The following is a 21,556-nucleotide window of genomic DNA, read 5'->3' as shown; positions in this document are numbered from 1 at the left end:
TAAACAAACCTCTGGATCACCAAGAGATGGGCAGTATATATAACAATTTAGTGTGCACCTGTCACAATCCAGATGTTCTGTTTTGCTGCAGCTTAATTCACCAACCTCTAATTTTTCTAATTGTCCTCCAGGTTTGCAGCAGTTAGACTATGTGGCTTTAAAGGGACAGACTATTTTAAACAGCTTCACCTCAGTAACAAAAGTAATACATTGCGTGCTATCTGATATAACACTCCTATCATTATTAAACAGATATCATCTGACTTCCCATGAGCAACGCCACAGGTGATCAACTAGTATAAGTGAAATAAAACATTTAATGATAAAATTCTGGGATATTCTTCTAAAAGTACACAGTTATAATGCAAACTGATGTTGTATCATTTTTTTTTATTGCAGGTGGAAGGCATAAAGGGCCAGATGATAGGCATTATTGGGAGGATGGAGCCAAGAATGTCAGCACTCGAAAGGACGATTTTGTTAGCTATCAGGAATTAGTTGCCAAATCACTTCTAAACCTTGGCAAAATAGTAGACGATACCGCCATTCCTTCATTCTCAGATAAAAAACCAAGTAACAGTGAGTCACAACCTACTGAGATTTGCATTTATACGAAAGACAGCACGCATCAGGAGGCAACGGAAGAGGAAAGTGATTCTGGGAAGGAAATTATCGAAAGTGAGACTGTGACTGAAGATTCTGAATGCGAAAAGGAAGTTGACCAGGATCATGACTCGGTTGAAGGAAACACAGTTGAAAATGTGCTTCCATCTGCAGATGAAACAAATGAAGAACAGTGTAAAGAATTTAAGGACACAACTGATTCCTCTCACTGCAGTGAGCAGACAATTGTTTTCCAACAACAGTTTGATGAGGCTGACAAGCAGGATATGGAGGAGAACAAGTCCACTGATGTGCAATACAAGGACAGTGCTGAAGTAATAGTGCAGATATCACAAGAGACAGAACAGGAAATTCATTGTCAAGGACAACCAAAGTCAGAAAGCTCGGCAATTGCAGAGGACAATCTGGAGGAATGCACTGATGAGAGCGAGAGTTTACCTCCAAAGTCTGCAATCACTGAAGAGTCAGAAATGTATGACATGATGACAAAAGGAAATCTTGGGCTCCTTGAGCAAGCCATTGCCCTGAAAGCTGAGCAGGTGAAGATGAAGAGAGAAGATGTAAACAGAGAGCCCAGTAGGATATCAGGGGAACAGATGAGGCATAGCCACATGGAAGACAAGCCAAACAAATCTTTGGATTCCATCAGGAAGAGCCTTTATAGTAAAGGTAAGTGGCAGGCTGTGGCCTGGATGACAATTACTTGATTATTCTATGTACATGAATTTAATTTTCAGTACATTGTTATTCCACCACATTGAGCATAAAAAGTGCTGTACCATATGCATAAAATAACTGATCACACACTGAGAAAATTACACATGTTCTGCAGCTGTGCTAGCACTGAAGCCAGAGCTATTAAACACACTGAAACATTTCTCTGAATAATTCAACCTGGTGCTGTTTAAAAACACAAAATATTGTAGAAACAGCAGTTGATTATAGCATTTTGGTATTTTACTTTTGTGAAAGAGGAAGAGAACTTAAAGTGGCTTGTTATTTATGTATAGTGTATCCAGCTGATAGTCCCCAGGCTGACTCCACTGGCTAAATGCATTGTGTGGTGCTGTGTAGACAAGGAAGGGCCAGAAGGATAAAGTGTTGCCAGAGTCACTGATTCTGATCTCTAACAAGTGACCTCTGCTGAAAGTCTCTCTGGAAACGTTGGCCTATCTGTGATGGGTCCCGTGGTTAAATAGTCCTATCAACATTCATTGTCCAGGATCATTCTTTAAAAAATCCTCTCTCTCTGAGGCACAGAGTGCTGTTGCTGCTGTCTGCCAGCATGCGCCACAGTGTTCAGCAAGCAAGGACAAGTAAGGAGAGAAAAAAAAGCCGAGGCTCTGAAATCGAGGTAGAGTGATACAATACAAATACTTGGCACGTTTTTCTGAAATTCCTAACTCTGCTATTTTATGGAGTCATTTACCTGTTCAGAATAAATGGGTACTGCCTCTGCTGAAATAGCGGAGAGGAATTCAGACAAAGGCATTAAGTGTTTATACGTTAGTGTCACATGTAGTAATTTCAGTATCAGAGACTGAATGCATAAAGCATAAGCCATTTGTGACTGTGTGTTAGAACAATAAATTATTGGAAGGGACTTTGATACAATTGAAAGGGCATCAGTAACATATCGATGAATAATGCAATAGTCTATTTATTTCATGTGTGATTCATTTTTAAGATTTAAATCCATCCTGAAATGACTATTAAGTGATAATTTGCCGGAGTGAACTGTATTTTTTTTAATTTCACATTGCTGAATAGTGGAATTATAATTCACGCCCTTGGAATAATGGGCTTTTACACTCATTATCAACCATAATCAACTGCAACCCGTGTAATTTTCCATATTTAATTGAATTACATTTTGTTCAGTGAAGATTGTATGAAACGATTATCATTTAAAATGTATCTTCAAATGTTCATTAACATACAGTTAGTTCAATGTCTTTGTACTTAACTTGAATGAAACTTTAAAATCCATCAGCAAAAATGTAACTATCTTTGGAGATGACTGAGGGGACTTTACAGTTGTGTATAAGATAATAAACAGCATACAAAAGGTCAATCCTGAACACTACTTCAAATTAAACTAGGATAGTAGGACAAGGGGACACAAATTCAAACCAGTAAAAGGTAAATTTATGTCTGATGTCAGGGAGTTCTTCTTCACATAAACTGTGGTCGACATATGGAATTGACTTCCAGGTAGAGTGGTGGAAGCAAAAACCCTGGAATCATTTAAGAAACAGTTGCATACTGATGGAGGAGCTATAGGGTATTTCTGGGTGGATGAGATGGCCGAATGACCTTCGGCATATGAATCTATTTTGTAATCTTCCCTTGGCTTAAATTATCCACTGGTTTAGTTTACTAAAAAAAGAAAAAAGAAAGGACCTGTACTAGTAAAGTAGATAGATTTTAGCACTTTACCAGAGGCACAGATAGTGAATGTGATAGCAACACAAGCTTTTGCTACAGTTCTCTGCAGCTGACACAAAACTGTACTTCACGAGCTTCCTATGACCTTAGAGGATAAGTTAACTACAGGGAGCGCACAAAGGAATTCTTAGTATTGGTGTTTTCTGTACACCCTGTTGTATAGATCCCTCAAGATCTGAGAAGAGGGAGATCAAGTGCCCTACCCCAGGCTGTGATGGCACCGGTCATGTGACAGGATTGTATCCACACCATCGTAGTCTTTCTGGATGCCCGCACAAGGATAAAATACCTCCAGAGAGTGAGTAACCTTCTTTTTGTGAGATTGACCCTTGTTTGATTTAACTTCACAGCACTACTAAACAAGGTTCATTTTACCAATTGGTGCTCCCAGCGCAGAGCTTCATAGCATTACTTGGGCAATTTTATGACTATTATTTTTAATGGATGGAAAATCATGGGGGTTTTCATCCAGAGTTCCGAATGCACTCCCAGCAGACGAGGCAGTACCCCAGGAGTGCCAATTTGTAAAATTACCCCTTGTGTGTCATTGACAGCCCAGAGTCCAGAAAGCATTGCTAGCAATGGTATTGTACGAACGCATTATTTTCTCATATTAAATTATCTCGCTGGTATTCTAAATGGAAGTGTTAACCCATTTAAAATAAATGGGTTAATGTCTCCATTAAAATAGTGGAGTAATTTGATGAGCATGTAAAGTATTCGTGCACTAACCCTGCTGACAGTAATTGTCAGGCCTAGTGTAGTATTGTTTCTGTTACTGCTACTCATGGGTTTGGGGTGACCATGATCAATTATTATTTATAACCTTATGCTAAAACATGTGTTTAGGTCGTTATTGGCTCAGATACTGATAATGAAGATCACTTTTAAATCAAAAGCATAACATCAAAAATGAACTGTGTGAAAGCAATATATTTCTTTAAGGAAATGTGGCCTAAATCTGCAAATACATAGAATTACATCGAATATACAGCACAGAAACAGGCCATTCGGCCCAACCAGGCCATGCTCCACTCGAGCCTCCTCCCATGCCTCCTCATCTAACTCTATCAGCATAGCCCTCTATTCACTTCTCCTCCATATGCTTATCTAGCTTCCCCTTAAATGCATCTATACTATTCGCCTCAACTCCTCCCTGTGTTACATGTTTGAAATAGTGAAAAGGGTCCTGCTTTCTGTATAAACTGAACTATTTGCTCCATTAAATAAAATCAATACTTATGAGCTTACATAGACATAAAAGCATTAGTCCCAATGTGGAAATAGTTGCATAGCTCATGGTATTATCAGTGGGCTCCCGCACCTTGGTTAGTTGAAAACAATCCTAGTAATGACTGTCACAGAGATATGATTCTCTCTTGTACACTTTTTTAGGTAAAGGCTTCCTGCTTTTTAAAATAGTAAATTTAAGTCTGTGCTATACAGTCCCTCAATGGTTTTAGTTGTACGTAAAATAAGCTTATGACTGAGTCATACAGACCAAAAGGTTCCAGGTTAAGTTGCCAGTCCGTGCTGAGTTAGCAGCAGCTGAAGTGATACAGTTGGCCTCAGCATCCCTGAGCAAGCAAGAGGAAAATCATTCAGGGTTTCTGCCCTTGATCGCTATCCAGTGACCCCTGCTGGAAAACTGTGTGTGTGTGTGGATAGTGGGTGAGGACAGAATCATATTCCCCTGTGATTCCCTCCCCCAAGGTTAAATACCCTGCCAGCACTCACGTATAAAGAACAGCCACTTAACTAATGCTTATGATTCGGCCCATGAAACTACAGCTCTGACGCAATTGCCAAAAAATAAATCTGCCAAGTAACGTTACATTTTACAAGCTGTATCTGAACCCTAGAATGAAGTGGTGATACTACTTATAAAAAGGCAGGCAGTGTTTGATACTTTTTGCTTTTCACTTGCTTATTCAGTTCTTGCCATGCATGAAAACGTTCTGAAGTGTCCCACACCAGGCTGCACAGGACAGGGGCATGTCAACAGCAACCGAAATACTCACAGGAGGTAGGGAAGCTTTCTTCATATAACTGGTACTTTGAAATCATTTAAAGGTGACAGATGCAGCAGAGCAATTGTACTACAGTGTTTCAGAATGGATGTTAAATCTGGCTAAAATGTATTCTTGAAGTCTTTGATTATTTTCAAAATCTGCACCCTTTTTTCTTTATATAGCCCTGGGAAAAAATAGTTTCTGCCAATTCCTTTGGATCTTGAAAGCAGGAAGGAGGGTTGAAGAAATAATTTCCTAATTTAGAGAGCAGGCAGGTAGCTGGCATCGCAGGTTAATGCTGCTCCAGTGCACTGTACCACGCAGTCATGGTTAATCTGTCAGCAGGAGGCAAGGGAGCAACGCTGGACATCTCCCCAATACAAGGGAGGCAATTCAAGCTGTGTTCATGCAACTACTAACAACCACCTAAAGGCAGAGACCTGGTAGCAGATTGTCACCTGTCCTCTCAGTCAGGTATTGCTGTCTGATTACTGAAAGAAATGGAAAATAACATTAAGTAGGCCAAAAAAGTTTTTAAAAAGAGAGGAGGCAGATTGCCACCTTCCAGGACTCACTGTATCAGAACAGGTTGCTAGGAGGTGTGCAAGATTGGCAAGATTGGCCTGTTTTGACTTCCCTGGAGGAACTTCTGCTACCTGACACCCCAGCCAAGGCGGAACTCTCATTATGTTGACTCATTGCTACTCATTTGCACTGCTCATGGCTCATTGCAATTATCTAGTGAGAAGCTCAGCCACACCAAACCGTAAGGTCCCATGTTCCATTCCCAGCCTGTGCTGACTTTGCTTATCTCAACTGGGGTACATTTGGCCCCACTGCCCCTGGGTTAGGGGAGCGGGGGTGTGGGGAGCGGGGGGAGAAATCAGCTGCCCCTGATCACTGTCCAGTGCCTCCTGGAAATCATCACAGCTGAACCTGATCTTGTCCTCACCCGACATTCGCACTCGCATATTGGAGCAGAAACCATGGTTATCATGCCTAGGGAGTCAGCCTGGCCCAGTTGTAGCATATCAGAAAGTCATGGGTTCAAGCCCCCCAGAGATTTGCGCACATAATCTAGGCTGACACAGAGGGAGTGCTGCACTGTCGGAGGTGCTGGCTTCCATATAAGACATTAAACCGAGACCTCGTCTGCCCTCTCAGGAGGATGTAAAAGATTCCATGGCACTATTCAAAGATGAGCAGAGGAGTTCTCCCAGTGTCCTGGCCAATATTTATCCCTCAATCAACATTACCAAAACAAATTATCTGGTCATTTATCTCATTGCTGTTTGTGGGACCTTGCTGTATGCAAATTGGCTGCCGTGTTTCCCTACATCACAACAGTGACTACAATTTAAGAAAGTATTTAAATACCTGTGAAATGCTTTGGGACATCCTGAATTTGTGAAAAGCCCTATATAAATGCAAAGTTATTTTTTTCATTAACATTTCTAAAATTTAATATAGAGTAAAATGTATAGAACCAAGAAGATGACTTAATAATTACCTTGCTGAATAAAAGGAAACACTGAATACAGCCAACATCAAAAATAGTGTGGCCAGTGTTTTAATTCACAGTATTCCAGAAATTAAGGAATATATTTTCTGTCTGGTGCAGTTTCTGTATGCATGCTTAAAACAAATGGGTTCATCCCTACATTTAAAAAGTGCACAGAGGGATTTAGTACAAGATTGTTAAGGGTTCATACAGGACCAGTCATGAAATGCATCCCTATATTTCCATCAAATCGTTTTTTTATCATTTTGATTCGAAGCCATCCTCAGAAGTGTAGCTAACTTAAATTACTGCTTTCTTTGTCACAGCCTTTCTGGATGTCCTATTGCTGCTGCTGAGAAGCTGGCAAAATCTCATGAGAAACAGCATAACAGTGAATCTCCCAAGAGCAGCCAAAGTTCTGACAGAGTGTTGAGGTAGGTTTACTACATCAAAGAGCCTAAGGCAAACCAGTGAAAGCTGCAAAAATTACAGCAAATTAGAGGAAACACCTTCTGTGCACCACTATTTAGATCATCAAGAAATAACTACCAGGTATCCTATTTACATGCACAGATCATAAAATAGCACAGTCTACAAACTATTCTTTACATTGAATAATAGAATATTTTTGTATTATCAATTTTAGCATGGAAATTTTGCATAACATTATGACAAAGCTGCTTTTTAAAAGGCAATGTAAATAATACCTTGAAATAATTATACATATATATATTCATATATGGGTATATTACAAATTACATAGGATATACAGCACAGAAACAGGCCATTCGGCCCAACCAATCCATGCCAGCGTTTATGCTCCACTCGAGCCTCCTCCCGTCTTTCCTCATCTAACTCTATCAGCATAACCCTCTATTCCCTTCTCCCTCATATGCTTGTCTAGCCTCCCCTTAAATGCATCTATACTATTTGCTTCAACCACTCCCTGTGGTAGCGAGTGCCACATTCTCAACACTCTCTGGGTAAAGAAGTTTCTTCTGAATTCCCTATTTGATTTCTTGGTGACTGTCTTATATTGATGGCCTATAGGTTTGCTCTTCCCCACTCTCAACACGTAGTTTTATTTGACCAGGAGCGCTTATCGGGAATTCAGGCACAGAGGTCAGTGTATCCTGCAGGACTTCCCATTCATTGGAGGTCAATTCTGTGGGACCCGCTGACCTCCATCCTTGCATTTCCGATATGCATTTCCATTGGGGGAAGATCTGCGCCAAGTGTGTGAATTTTTAAAATATACCATACTGTATCAGTACTGTGGATATTATATTCAGTCACATGTTTTCAGTGAATCGGTTGATAGTTACAAACTCAAATAATAAGTCTGATAAAATATGGATGGAATATATCAATCTCAGCAAAGTTTCCACATGTGGCATTCAGATAGATTACTAGGTGGTGCTACCTTGATAACCCAAATTTGGATAATAGAGCTATCTTAGTCTTGTGGCAGTTTTGCCAGTGAGTTGACATCCAGCAATTTCCACTCTTGGAGAAATTAGCAGGCGTTAATTTTGAAGTTTCTTTTACATTTTTGCACAAATTAATGTTGTTAGCACAAAATGAATGAAAATTCAGACTGCTTTGCTCATTCCGACTGACATCTCTAAATAAATGGAACGAGACACAGGCTTGGACAGAGCTTTGCAATTCAACTTTTAACTCTTTTTGTGACTTCCAGGCCGATGTGCTTCGTGAAACAGTTGGAGATTCCGCACTATAGCTACAGGCCTAACATGCTGCCAGTCACCCCTCGTGCTAACCTAGCGAAGGAGTTGGAGAAGTATTCCAAGGTTACGTTTGATTATGCTAGTTTTGATGCGCAGGTTTTTGGAAAACGTGTGATTGCTCCAAAACTTCAGGCATCTGAAAACTCACCCAAAACCTTTAAATGTAAGTATGTATTTTGAAACCCAAAACAATCAAACATCAAGATTGAATGAAAGCCAGAAACTGTAGCCTCTGTCACTTGATATTAGGAGTGACAGAGGAGCAATTTATTTCACGCTTCAGATTTAGCACGACTGAATTGATTGTGTTATTAGCAATTTTAGCATGGAAATTCTGCATAACAAAATGACAAAGCTGATTCTTAAATGGCAATATAAATAATAGCTTAAATATCTGTATTCATGAGTATTTCCGATTGCATCTCAGTCAAACACAGATACATTGCATGAAACCTGAAAAGATTAGGATTATTCAGAATCTAGATCTGCTGCAATCACTGTACCTTTGATATGATCCATATCATTTTGTGAACCATGGGATTAATATTGAAATCATTTGAAGTGGAATCTTGCTGACCTGTTTAAAATTCCATGTTTCCCACACAGCAAAACCATTTCCAAAAGCCTCCTCACCCAGTCACAGTCTGTCTACTAACTATGTTAAAAGCTCATCCTCATCTGGTGGCTACGACTACGCTCATGATGCAGAAGCCGCACATATGGCTGCCACGGCTATCCTCAATCTATCTACACGTTGTTGGGAAATGCCAGAGAATCTAAGCACTAAGCATCAGGATCACCCCTCTAAGGTAAGTCACTGCATTCCACTAACTGTACAGTTGGATGGGTTGTTTAGGAAATATTGAACAAGGAAGGTATAATTCTGAGGTTTGAAACATAGAAACATAGAAGATAGGAGCAGGAGTAGGCCACTTGGCCCCTCGAGCCTGCTCCGCCATTCAATGAGATCATGGCTAATCCTCCAAATTCAGTACCCTGTCCCTGCCTTCTTCCCATATCCCTTGATCCCTTTAGCCTTAAGAAATATATCCAACTCCTTCTTGAATATATTTAATGAGCTGGCCTCCACCGCCCTCTGTGGCAGAGAATTCCACAGGTTCACCACTCTCTGGGTGAAGAAATTCCTCCTCATCTCAGTCCTAAATGGCTTACCCCTTATCCTTAGACTATGACCCCTGGTTCTGGACTTCCCGGCCATCGGGAACATCCTTCCTGCATCTAGTCTGTCCAGGCCTGACAGAATTTTATAGGTTTCGATGAGATCCCTTCTCAATCTTCTAAACTCCAGTGAGTATAAGCCCAATCAACACAATCTCTCCTCATACGTCATTCCTGCCATCCTAGGTATCAGCCTGGTGAATCTTCGCTGCACTCCTTCCATGTCAAGAACATCCTTCCTCAGATAAGGCGACCAAAACTGCACACAATACTCAAGGTGCGGTCTCACCAAGGCCCTGTACAACTGCAGCAAGACATCCTTGTTCCTGTACCCGAACCCTCTTGCTACGAAGGCCAACATACCATTTGCCTTCTTAACCGCCTGCTGCACCTGCATGCTTACCTTCAGCGACTGGTGCACAAGGACACCCAGGTCTCTTTGCACTTCCCTTCTCCCAATCTATTGCCATTCAAATAATAATCTGCCTTCCTGTTTTTGCCACTAAAGTGGATAACCTCACATTTATCCACATTATAGTGCATTTGCCATGTTTCTGCCCAATCACCCAACCTGTCCAAATCGTACTGGAGTTTCACAACATCCTCCTCACAGCATACCCTCCCACCCAGCTTTGTGTCATCTGCAAATTTGGAGATATTACATCCAATTCCCTCGTCCAGATCATTAATATATATTGTGAACATCTTAGGATTTGTTTGGCACCAGGCAAAGCCAACTGTTAAAACCACCAAAAGTATTTGTGCGTTGCAGTTCATTATTGCCATCAGATGACATAGTTAACAGTGTTGTATATACATAGAAATGTTTTGAGACATGCCTGTCACAGTTGTCACCAATGCAAATTTTTATGTCACACTTCAAAACAAAATCGAAGCAAAGGAAAGTCGTCCTGTATTGCTGGTTTCCTCTGATCTTCGGAAGAGCCAGGGATTTACAAGCTGTCATTCTACACAGAAACATTTACCCTGGAATTGACCTCAGCATGTGCCTATTATGCCAGCTAGCCTTTATGGCCTTTAAAGGACAAGCCAATTTACACACAGCTCCATCATACAGCAGAATAATACATTGTGTGTAATATTGTGCAACACTCCTGTCATTATAAAACAGTACACCCAACAACTTACTATGAGCAAAGATATGGGGAGATCCATTAATAATATCAAACTTTATTAACCATGCTGACCAAGGTAACAAAACATCTGGTTGCATTTTCAAAAATAAGAAAAAATAGTTTTTGATGAAACCCTTGTTCAATTATTTTGCAGAACATGGATATTGAGGTAGATGAAAATGGAACCCTGGACCTCAGCATGAATAAAAACCGAAAAAGGGAAAATGTATTTTCTGCTATAAGCTCTAATGTGAGGTCAGCAGATTTATCGTCCTCCTACCTTCATGGAAGCAGCAGCACATGTAGCAGTGTAATGGGTTCTCCGCAGTCCAGTCAAACTTCTAAACAGGATGAATATGATGGCCCTATTGACTACACAAAGCCAAGCAGACAAAGGGAGGAAGAGTCTGAAGAGGTGAGTTCTTGGAAGGATCACACTTGATTGATAACTAATGAGAAATGTGCTCTGTTTTCTGTAAGGTTAGTGGCATTCAGCAACAAAACTTCTGCCAAAGTATACATCATTTGGTTTATGAACAAACTCAATTATCAGATACAGGAAACAACATAGCTCAACACATCATTTGGTTCAAAATAATTTATTTCAATCATACTTTCATCACTCCCTCTTTTCTGCCTTATTCTCCTGCAAGTGGTGACTGACTCATAAGGGTGATCTAAGTTGGCTCAACATCTAATTTCCCCTTCCTGCCTGATGAGTCAGCTCAGATGTGGAACTGCCCATGTGGGAAATTTTGATTATGGTTATTCTGTGACTCAGTGCAAATACATATGAGTGCCTCGCAACATTAGATCATCTCAAAAATGTCTTATTTACAAAAAAAAAGCTTGTTTGCTGCATCTAAGAAGCACCTAAGTGGGTCTTAGCAAATCCAATTCTGGAACTCATTTGTGACTGTCAGTAAGGAAATATGGAAACATGGAGCACAGGATGCAAACAGGTGTTCTAATTTCAGCTATTCTTTCCTGATCCTTCGGTGAAACCACCTGCCAAGTGTGAAAATCTCATTTTGCATTTAGACCCAGACCACAGGGGGAAAATTGGACCCGAGAGACTCTGGAGCAGCTGGATAGAAAGTGTTTTATGGCAGCATTTACATTGCGTGCTGATCTAACTTAAATATCAAATTAAGACATTTCTCAACACACAGCATATGTGAATTAAAAAGTAGCATTGAGATGCTGAAAGTGATCAATTAGTACCCCAAGAAAGCACATTTCAGTTACAATAGGACTACTACATAGGTTGTAAGAAAACTACACATACAGGGAGGGATAACACATTGAATACTGCAGTCTTTCTTCAAAGTAGTGTACCTCCAGTGTAGTCCTGGTTACTTTCACATCTATATGAAGCAGTTTTGTGTGCCCACCAACAAAAACAGTGGCAGCACAACTCCATAGCCAGGTCTCAACCTGACTCCGGACTGCACCAAATAAAAACTGCCCCGAGAAATCCAACTTAACCCGCTTGGTCTTGGCAACAAGTGGAGTGTAACATCAGTGAGAGGTGAAGCCAGGTTTCAAGGTGCTGTCCAGCTGTGCTGCTCCCACATCTCCAACCTGAAATATGTTAAATTATTGTACAAATATGCTCAGTTAGACCACCAATGTACCCTCCATAAATGCCATGTTGAGAATATACAGCAGTACAACATCTGTGTGAATACTGGTGTACAAGTTTTCTCTTTTACAAAAAAAAGTTTTTGTAAATTTAACTTTTAAAAATTGTTTCTATCTAGGCCATTAATAGTTCAAATGTTTTCCTGCTTCAACTCATAATCTATTTGTCTTGTTTAGTTTCTTGAAATAAAATGTAGTAAAACAAAACACACACTAAAAAACTTACAGGAGAGTGTAAATGCTCCCCACCTGCATCCTCAAAACATTCACGATCTACCAGTCGGGGAGCAGAGCCCTGGTTCACGGTATACTACTACAGGTTGAGTACCCCTTATCTGAAAACCTTGGGACCAGCTGTGTTTCGGTTTTCGGAAATTTTCGGATTTCAGAAGGTATTATTTCAGACTGGGAAACTCTGAACATTAAATTAATTTGGTAATTAGTATTTGTATTTAATATAAATTTTAAAAGTTCAGGCTACCTCTTGCGACTGTTCCGTGTCTCATTCCCCTTCCTGCTTCTCTGTGCTGCCGCTCCCAGTCTGTTTACAGCTCCCCCTGCTCCGTATCTGAATTCCGTGACTTAGCGGGGGTCTGGGGCTCGACTGCCGCCACCAGTTGTGGGAAAGCCAGATATCGGCTGACTCCTACGCTAAGCTGGCCCGCAAATCAGGTCAGAAAAGCATCGGCCGCGTCGGGTCATGTTTGGCGCCACTCGGGTTATGTCGTGCGCACGACTTACGCTGCACAAAATAACTTTCGGTTTTCAGAGGTTTTCGGTTTTCAGAAGTGCGGATAAAGGATAGTCTACCTGTATTGGAATCAAAGTGCCAGTGCTGTACGGCTGAACCCTAGATGGGCACAGGTATCACAATGTGCGATTAGCCCGCTCCCGTTGAGTCCGATGCAGGCAGCATGCAAACTTCGTGCTGCCTGCTAATTTAAATGATTTTAGCGTGCAGTCCAGCGCTAAATGCGCTGTTGAGTGGCTGCCCGCCTGAGCAGAGTTTATGGATTATACCTTCTGATGAGTGGCAGCCAACTCATGATTGTCAGAGGTCTTTGTGAGACAAAGGAAGAGGAAGGGAATATAGTAACAATTAAAGTACTTTGAAAATAATGATATTCTATGATCCTAGATGGAACCTGCCACCTCTTCATTCCCTTCATCAGAGGCTGGAGATCTGGAAGTGATGGATGAAAGTATGGAAGATAAAAAATACCCTGGGGAGGTCACAAGCTCCAGCCTCAAACTGAAATTTTCATGCAAGGATGCCAAGAAGGAATTAATAACGTAAATAACCTCATTGCTTCACGTTTTGTTACCTGAAGATGGCATATATACAAACATTTATTGACATGCCTGACTTGTTATACTGACATTTTTTTTTTAGTGCCACAGTGATAGAGTGTCTGTTACCAAAGCAGATTGTTACAGTTTTGAGGCCCAGAACTGCCTGGTATTGCAGCTTATCTGTCACTGGGACCCAACTTCTACGTTCCCATTGGGTCACTAATGATACCTGGAGATCATGGGGAAATTGAGATGGGCAACTCACTGTGCAGTAAGCACCTTTCATCAAATTGCTTACAGACAGCAGTGACTGGCTTAAAAAATGTATGGCCAAGGTTATCCTGCCTTTCAAGCTGGCAGTGATAAGAAACTCTTACAGTGAGAGAAAGATATTAGGAGAACAATAAAGTTTTTTAAGCAAAGAAAAAAGTATATTTTGTATCTACAAAATCTTTTTTTAGGAAAGAGAAGTCAGACATCATTGTTATGTAATTAATTAGGTCAAGAGCTGAAGACCCTAATGGATAAGGCAGTTTTATTTAGTTTTGTTCGGACACATTTCTTTCATACAGTTTCTACAAGGTAAAATTAAATGGCCCCATTCTAACTTTTCTGTGTTCCTTCAACTTTCTTTCAGTTGCCCAACCCCTGGATGTGATGGCAGTGGTCACATAACTGGAAATTATGCCTCGCATCGCAGGTATTTTGTGTGATTTTTGTTTTCTATGGAAAATCACAGCGCAATAAAAATTTGGTGAATGACTCACTCGGTGTTATATAAAAATACATTTTATTCAATTCTACTGGTTCTTCTATTGCAGCCTTTCTGGTTGTCCTTTGGCAGATAAAAGTCTAAGAAACCTCATGGCTGCCCACTCTTCAGAACTCAGGTATGTTTGTTTTTTGTAATATCTGCATGTTCAGCCACATCACATCATTCCCTTTTATTTCTTATAACCGTTTGACATTTTAATCACTTTCTGATAGAATTTCTCCAGTAAAATCTTTTTGCAGCAACTCACGATGGCCATGTTGTTTATTCATAAGTGAGATACAGTCAAATCTGCTTAAGTGCAAGTCTAAAAGGAGCAATTTTTTAATAAGTTCTGTTCTTTTTCCCGACCTCTTATGTAAGAATTTGCCGAACGATTAAAATTTGTAGGGCTTTTGCAGTTTTTAAATTATCTTTTGTCTGTAAATGGCATTGCTGTTGAGTCAGGCTCCTATTTACAAAGTTTTGCTGAATTGTTAAATGATAGCTTTTGCAATTTTTCCATAATTTTGGCAGAAAAGTTACAGGAAATTGCATTTTATCAGATCAATAAATCTTTGTGAGTTGAGCCTCAGTCAATGCTGTTATAGCTACTCTTGTATGGTTCAATTTATAAGCAACTCTTCTGTCCGTCCTGACTAATTGCATGTAAAAGGATTCTACTAAATATGCTAAAGTAAGTTTCCTTTCATTTTAAGGTGCCCAACTCCTGGTTGTGATGGGTCTGGTCATGTGACAGGGAACTATACTTCTCACAGAAGGTGAGGCCTATAACACTGATCAGCTTTAATATCAGATGGGTTGTCTCTTGGTCAGAGATGCTGATGTAGTTCATCGGTTTTAAAACCGGGGTCTGCAGACCCTATGGGATCCTCAAGGGGATCCCAGGAGGTCCACAAAGTCATCAGATTTCTGTCCATCTAAGGTTGGGCTTACCACAAGCACAGTCTCTCAAGAGCTCTGAATTCTATATTTTCCTGTATTTGTTGATTCACTGGTTGCTTTTGTTGTTGTATACTAAGAAAAATAATTTCTACAACGAGAGCATTGGTTTCCTTTGGGTAGCTGACACTGTCTTTTCCTGAGATTAGGAGAGGGGGCCCCTAAGAGCGTGTCAGTATTTTGAGGGGGTTCCCCACACAGAAATGTTTGGAAACCACTGTTGTAGCTTTAAGTCACTGTGTTGCATACAGAACCTGAACTATTCTGTGCTGAACTGTTTAAAATACAAGGATTAAACAAGAAATAAAAAAACCTTGCAATCACTTCAGAGTTAACAAGGTCTAGGTTTTCTGGGTGATGATTTTCCTTGAAATGAACGGTCAATTTTTATTTAAATTCTGTACATTTTTAAACTGTTCAATTACAGAATAGTTTAATTAACTTGTGGACCCCTAATCTGCCTTATTAATCAATGTCTTAAATTCATTATTCATTTTTAAATTAATGACAAGGCATTAAAGTAGTTTGCTAAAAGACATCTCTTCTGTACAATCTAGGAATCAAAAACTTAACAGAATGACCGACTACCCTGAAAGGCTTTATGCTGTAACTATGGAGTGGAAATTACTGTTGGCAATAATAGCACATTAATACTTAAAGCTGTTGATGCTCACTATTTTAATGGAGATGGCCAGTTTAATTTAAATGGGTTAGCACATCCACTAAAGAAGCTGACAGAGGAATGTCACACAAACGATTTTCACATGGCCTAATGGGCATTAACGGGGCCAGTAGACTCAAGACCCTGCTAACACTGATGCTCCGGCCGTCGCCATTTTGCAAGGGGCCTTCCCTTTTGTGGCCAGACCACCCGCCTGTTTCAGGCGGTAGGCCTCTTGATTATGCATATCGAGGTCCTATGACATAATTAGGAGGCCGATTGCAAATTTCAGGGACACGTGGGTGGAGCAAACACCACGCATGATCCACCCACGTGTCCCAGTATTCAGCGGCCTTAACGGAACTGCTGCTGGCCACTCCAAAAATCGTCCCAGAAAAGTTTCTAGGTTAAGTTTTTGCGGAGCCAAGAGGAGCATGAACGCTTGCCCTGGCTCCACAACAATACTGTTGGTCACTGCTGGCCCGGGCTCACCCCTATCCACGTTCACCTCCCCGGACCTACCTGTGGGCCAGTGCGACGTCAGAACTGCCTGACATTGCACCGGCCCAGAATCAGTGAGCCACAGCGGGACACCCGTTCAGTACAAGCAGCTCGATGGCGCCATGGAAATGAAGCCCAGCCTTCTAAGTGGCCCAGGCCTCCCGAAGGCAGGAATGGGTGGGCAGCCAGCGCGCTCCGCCAGTCAGCCATCCCAAAGTTAAAATCCACCCCATTAAGTGTTCATCAGCTATTATCACAAACAGTAATTTCTACCCACATATCTTCTCAACTAACACACAGCGACCACAATTATTCATTTGTGTGAGATGCGTTGATATCAAACAGCAGCAGTTCATACCCTTCATTGTGAGTCAGTCCCATTCTGGTTGTTTTTACAGCTTGTCAGGTTGCCCACGTGCAAAGAAAAGTGGACAGAAATTAACACCCACCAAGGATGATAAAGAGGACCCTGAGCTCATGAAGTAAGTTTTGAACATATTGCTGGCTCTGCTCTCCTGTGGCAGAAGCTAATTCAGTTATGTCTCATAACTTCCCCCATCAGAAGCTGAAAAACTGCTAAAACTCTGAACTACCTACACATGCTGTAAATAGTTAGAGATCAGTTTGTTTTTCACTAATCACACCAGTGTTAGTTGCAGGTAACTCAATAATACAACAGCAACAACTTGAACTTATGTATCACCATTAACATAGCAAAATCTCCCAAGGCACTTCAGGAAAAAGAATTTGGGACACGTGGAGGAGTTAGGAGCAGAGGTAGAGAAAGTGACTGAAGGCTTGGTTGACAAGATAGATTTTGAAGATGCATTTGAAGGTGGAGAGAGATATAGCAAGATGCAAAGGTTTAAAGAGATAATTCCAGAGTGCAAGGCTGTGTTGGTTCAAAGCGATGTCACTGATGGGTGCACAACAGGCCCGAGTTGGAAGAACAGAGTGTGTGAGCTAAGTTGTACTATTGGAGGAAGTTGTAGAGGTAGGACAGGGAGCGATTTGTAAATAAGGACCAGGGTTTTGAAATCAATATATTAGTTGAATGGGGGGGTGGGCATTGGAGGTAATTTAATGCTCTATAGAAAATACTGATGGCAAAATTTCCTGGGGACTGTTGGGGGGGCGGTGGAAATGGGCAATTGTCTCAAGAATAGTCCTGGTACATTCAACATAGGTGTACTTGATTATAAAGGACACATCTCTTGATGATGTCAAAGGAGACTCTAAACTAAACTAAACTAGTGTTTTTTTTGAAGACCACTACCCCATTATATCTAAACCTGTCTCTATCCCAGCTCCAGCAACATCCCAGAGCTAGTGGGCTGTGGATGGAGAACTAGATACACTTAGAGCATTGGCTGCTGAAGGTCAAAGGTGAGGAGCAAGTCAGGCACAAGTGGGCCCTGGGCTGCATTACGATTACCACTGAAACAAAACATTTTTAACTTTTGAGGTTTTAAATCAGAACACTTCAACACTCCAAAGCTCAGCCCCTTTAAGTATTTTGCCTTTGTGGGACACTTAAGTACATATTATAGATCCTCACAGGCTGCATGCAAAGTTTAAACCATTGTTCCCACTAACTTGCATATATCTCCACCTGTGGAGATAGAAACTAAGTTGCCTGGGCTTTGTGGGCCAAATTGACAGGGCTCGTACCTACAAGTAACCTATGGGCCAGTTTGAATGCCACATTCTTGTGTCTTTGGGAACTGATGTACAGACTTTCAAGTCTGTAAAACTGAGTTTTATTATTACCAGACTGTACCAAAAACCATTAGTTTATGTTACAGTAATTCAAAGTAATGAAAGCCAAAGTTGAGACCCTTAGCGTATACAGTTTCAGGAGAGGCAGGTAGGTTAAAAAGGAGCCAGATTCAGGCTGTGTGTAGGTTGTAAACCGTCATTCAGTTCCAGGGCATGGTTGCCTAGTGGTAATGCTACTGGACTAGCAACCCAAAGGTTGTGAGTTCATAAGTCCACCGTGGTAAGTTGTGAAATTGAATTAATAAATCTGGCCATGTATATAAGAATGGTTGGGAAAGGAACTTCTTTCCAGTCTGTGCTACATGTGACTCCAGTCCCTCACTATGTGGAGACTCTTAATTGTCCTCAGGGCAACCAGGGATGTACAATATCCACATTCCAAGAGCAAACTTTAAAATAATTAAGCATAGGGTTAAGTTCAGGGAAGGATGGACAACACTTCTTATTGTGAAATGAACTGACTCAAGTCATATCTAGGTTCATAAAATAAAATAATCTTTTGATTTAGAAACAATAGTTGTTACAGACCTAAATATGGCATCAAGAGGATTGCAATGTTTCCTGGTGATCATTTGAGACTAGTGCTACAATGTTGACATGGCAGAACAGCCTTTGCTGCTGACGTGTACAACATCCCTGCTAAAAATAAACCAGACAGTGTCATTCTATCCACCAATATCAAATCTCAACATATTCAACATCCAAGAAAATAAACAATTGTCAGTTATTTCAGCTACTTATACCTGCCCAAAATCAGCAACCATTTGCGTGAAGTCTATTATGTAAAAATGTGGCCCACTAATTTTGCATAAAATGTTGCACCAATAATAAAAGTTAACTGTGTCCAGTAATACATTTTTATTAGTGATATCAGTAATATTTGCCTCAAGCATTAGAAAAGTGTTTTTGACAAACTCCCTTTGAAAATATTTTGGGATGGGAAAAAATCTGTTTTTTCTTCATCATGTTTGACTCAATTTACAAAGTAATTGCTTTTTAAAGTATGCGCTTCCTTAGAGTGTGATTTTGTTAGTTGAAAAACTAGTATCTAATCACAATGCACCAGTAATGATGATCCTTTAACATTTTTCAAGCAGCTGATGACCTGTTTAACTTCTATAAATGTCCTAACATTCATTAATTCAGCTGCGAAGGGCACAGGTTTTGTTAAAAAGCTCAACGAAAATTGAGAAAACCCAATTTATCCGCTGTATTTCCAGACACACATAGCTGTGTTGTGAAATGAGCAAGCTCCCAGTTTTCACAACTTCCTTTTGCTGAAGAGTGGACTCGTCCTAATCCCTACAAGCTCATTCACTGCATGAAGTATTTTCTTTTTCTTTTTAATAGTGAGCTCACCACAAGACATAGAACATAATAAAGGAGCAAAACCTGCTGTTGCTTTGCCTATATTGTTTGCCAGTGTCCGCAGAACTTTTTAGGCTAAAACTTCGGTGGGCCCTATTGAGGGAGCAGGACCTCTCCCCACGGTTTGGCTCTGTAGCTGATCCTGTTCCAGATCCTGGCGATGGAGTCATTTAAGTATTCAGGGCAGGCACCTGTGCCTGTAGTGGTGCAACAAAGGTACACATTCTGCTGAAATAGCAGAAGTCGGAGCAACACCATGCTGCTCAGCAAATGGGTGCCAGAGGCCCAAATCAGACCGAAGAGAAAAGCTGCAAAAAATGATAACAAAAATTTTCTTGATTGGCAGGCTAAACGTTTGACAGTAATTGATCTCTTAGAGATCCCTTAATTCTCTTTCTGACTGCTGGGGCCTTCCCCGTAGCCAGAAGTCCCCCAGAGCTTGTCAGTGGTAAGCTGGGCGGAATTCCTGGAGCAACTCGGGAACTTTCCTCAGACATGCCCTCCAAGTTGTCCCTGGACGTAACTGCAGTAGGTTTAAGAAAGGCCTTTTGGTTGAAAAACTGCAAAGGGCAGAAATTTTAGGCTTTTATCTTTTTAACTTCCTATTACCTTACAATTGTTTTAAAAATAGAGATAAATATAGATATAATTCCCCGAGAAACCTCTGGATATAAACTGATGGGCACACTATCAGTGTGCGACCCTGGAGGTCAGAAGCAGAGGTCAGCTGCACCCACTGCACTTATACCAGTGCAGTGGTCTAAGGGTTTTTGGGTCCCCTATGTTTAATGTATGGATTCCTATCGATGATACAAAACTCTGCTAACCTGTAGTTTTCATAATATGCAATAACACAAAGCAAGATTTAAATTACGTTGCCTACACTTTTTTCTCATTGTGAATCATCTAAGAAATCTTTCCGAGAGCCATATTGCTATCGTGGACTATTAGCTCATTTAGCACAGAACAGAATCAGATATTTGTTATCTCTTTCTGTTTGATCCAATCCCCTTTAATCTAGTCCCTCTCTCTTATATTGTGCTGTCATGTGAAGCACCGGGTCATTATCAATTTATCATTGCCATTCAAACTACTCCTTGACTCCCCCAACTGCGGCTGTCAACTGCACAGAATAGACTTGGGGGGGTTTTCAGTCTTTCTTCAGTAGGAATTCATGCTGCATTTGGTGCTGAGTTAAATATTGGCCAAGTTTTCCTTATTGACCCCACTGAAGAAGAGATATTAGCCTAAGAATTGGTTATGATCCGTTTTCGGTGCCGCAAGCCCCAAACGGGAGGCTCGAGGCCGGCTCAAAATTCGGCCTCAGGCCTGATTCACATTATTTGGATGAGCGGCCTGTTGTGCCTCCAAAGGCAGCTCACCCATTTTACACAGTTGAATATCGGGCCACTTGCCTACGGTAAGGAACGGAGCCGGGGGTGCCGGGCAATCGTGAGTAGTATGGAATTGGGGGCGCATCCCTGCTCCTCCTGGCTCCATAGGCTTTTATTTAAATTGTTTCATTTAAAAAACATATTTTTTGGTATCGGTCACTGCTTAGACCGCAGCGGCTGCTTAAGAATCCTAAGTGCAATCCATTTTGGTATAGGGAGCCTAAAAGAGGCCCCTCATTTACATATATAGGAGGCCTAACGCCTGTTTTAGGGGAAGACAGTAAAATGCCCTCACCTGGGGTTGAATTATGCCTGCGCTCAGAGGGCGGGTTTGGAGGCGGGTCAGCTGTCAAAATAGCAAAGATTGACAGTGGGCAGGGAACCCGCTGTCAACCCGCCTCCGCGCGAGTCTCCCAGGTGGCAGGTCTGTCGGCGTTGAACACGACACCAAGCGGCGAGAGAGGCAATTCACATCATTAAATGGGTTGTTAACATCCAATTAACTGTTATTTTTAGCCTACATTTCAAGTTTACGTGCTCCCCTACGGATTACC

The 21,556-nt window shown here is 41.0% G+C and overlaps 1 protein-coding gene across 8 annotated transcripts in view; it reads left to right on the top strand.

Moving 5' to 3' along the window:
* Positions 1–21,556, top strand: part of LOC147108729 (myelin transcription factor 1-like) — an 86,107-nt gene that overhangs the window by 18,907 nt on the left and 45,644 nt on the right. For 3 of the 8 annotated variants that reach the window (XM_086005493.1, XM_086005487.1, XM_086005488.1), the window contains exons 7-18: positions 400–1,293; positions 3,236–3,370; positions 5,008–5,098; positions 6,912–7,019; positions 8,285–8,496; positions 8,940–9,142; positions 10,803–11,063; positions 13,431–13,585; positions 14,223–14,285; positions 14,407–14,475; positions 15,056–15,118; positions 16,860–16,943. In XM_086005493.1, coding sequence (XP_085861619.1) covers positions 400–1,293; positions 3,236–3,370; positions 5,008–5,098; positions 6,912–7,019; positions 8,285–8,496; positions 8,940–9,142; positions 10,803–11,063; positions 13,431–13,585; positions 14,223–14,285; positions 14,407–14,475; positions 15,056–15,118; positions 16,860–16,943 — 2,338 coding nt within the window. The remainder of the gene's footprint in view (positions 1–399; positions 1,294–3,235; positions 3,371–5,007; positions 5,099–6,911; positions 7,020–8,284; positions 8,497–8,939; positions 9,143–10,802; positions 11,064–13,430; positions 13,586–14,222; positions 14,286–14,406; positions 14,476–15,055; positions 15,119–16,859; positions 16,944–21,556) is intronic. The other 5 variants (XM_086005494.1, XM_086005491.1, XM_086005489.1 and 2 more) reach the window with 4 other exon arrangements.

The sequence above is a fragment of the Somniosus microcephalus genome, chromosome 13 (genome assembly GCF_052327205.1).
Source record: "Somniosus microcephalus isolate GS21.2 chromosome 13, FLI_Smic_1.0, whole genome shotgun sequence".
Classification (NCBI taxonomy): Eukaryota; Metazoa; Chordata; class Chondrichthyes; order Squaliformes; family Somniosidae; genus Somniosus; species Somniosus microcephalus.
The sequence above is the reverse complement of the archived record's forward strand: the minus strand, read 5'-3'. Positions and strand labels throughout refer to the sequence as shown.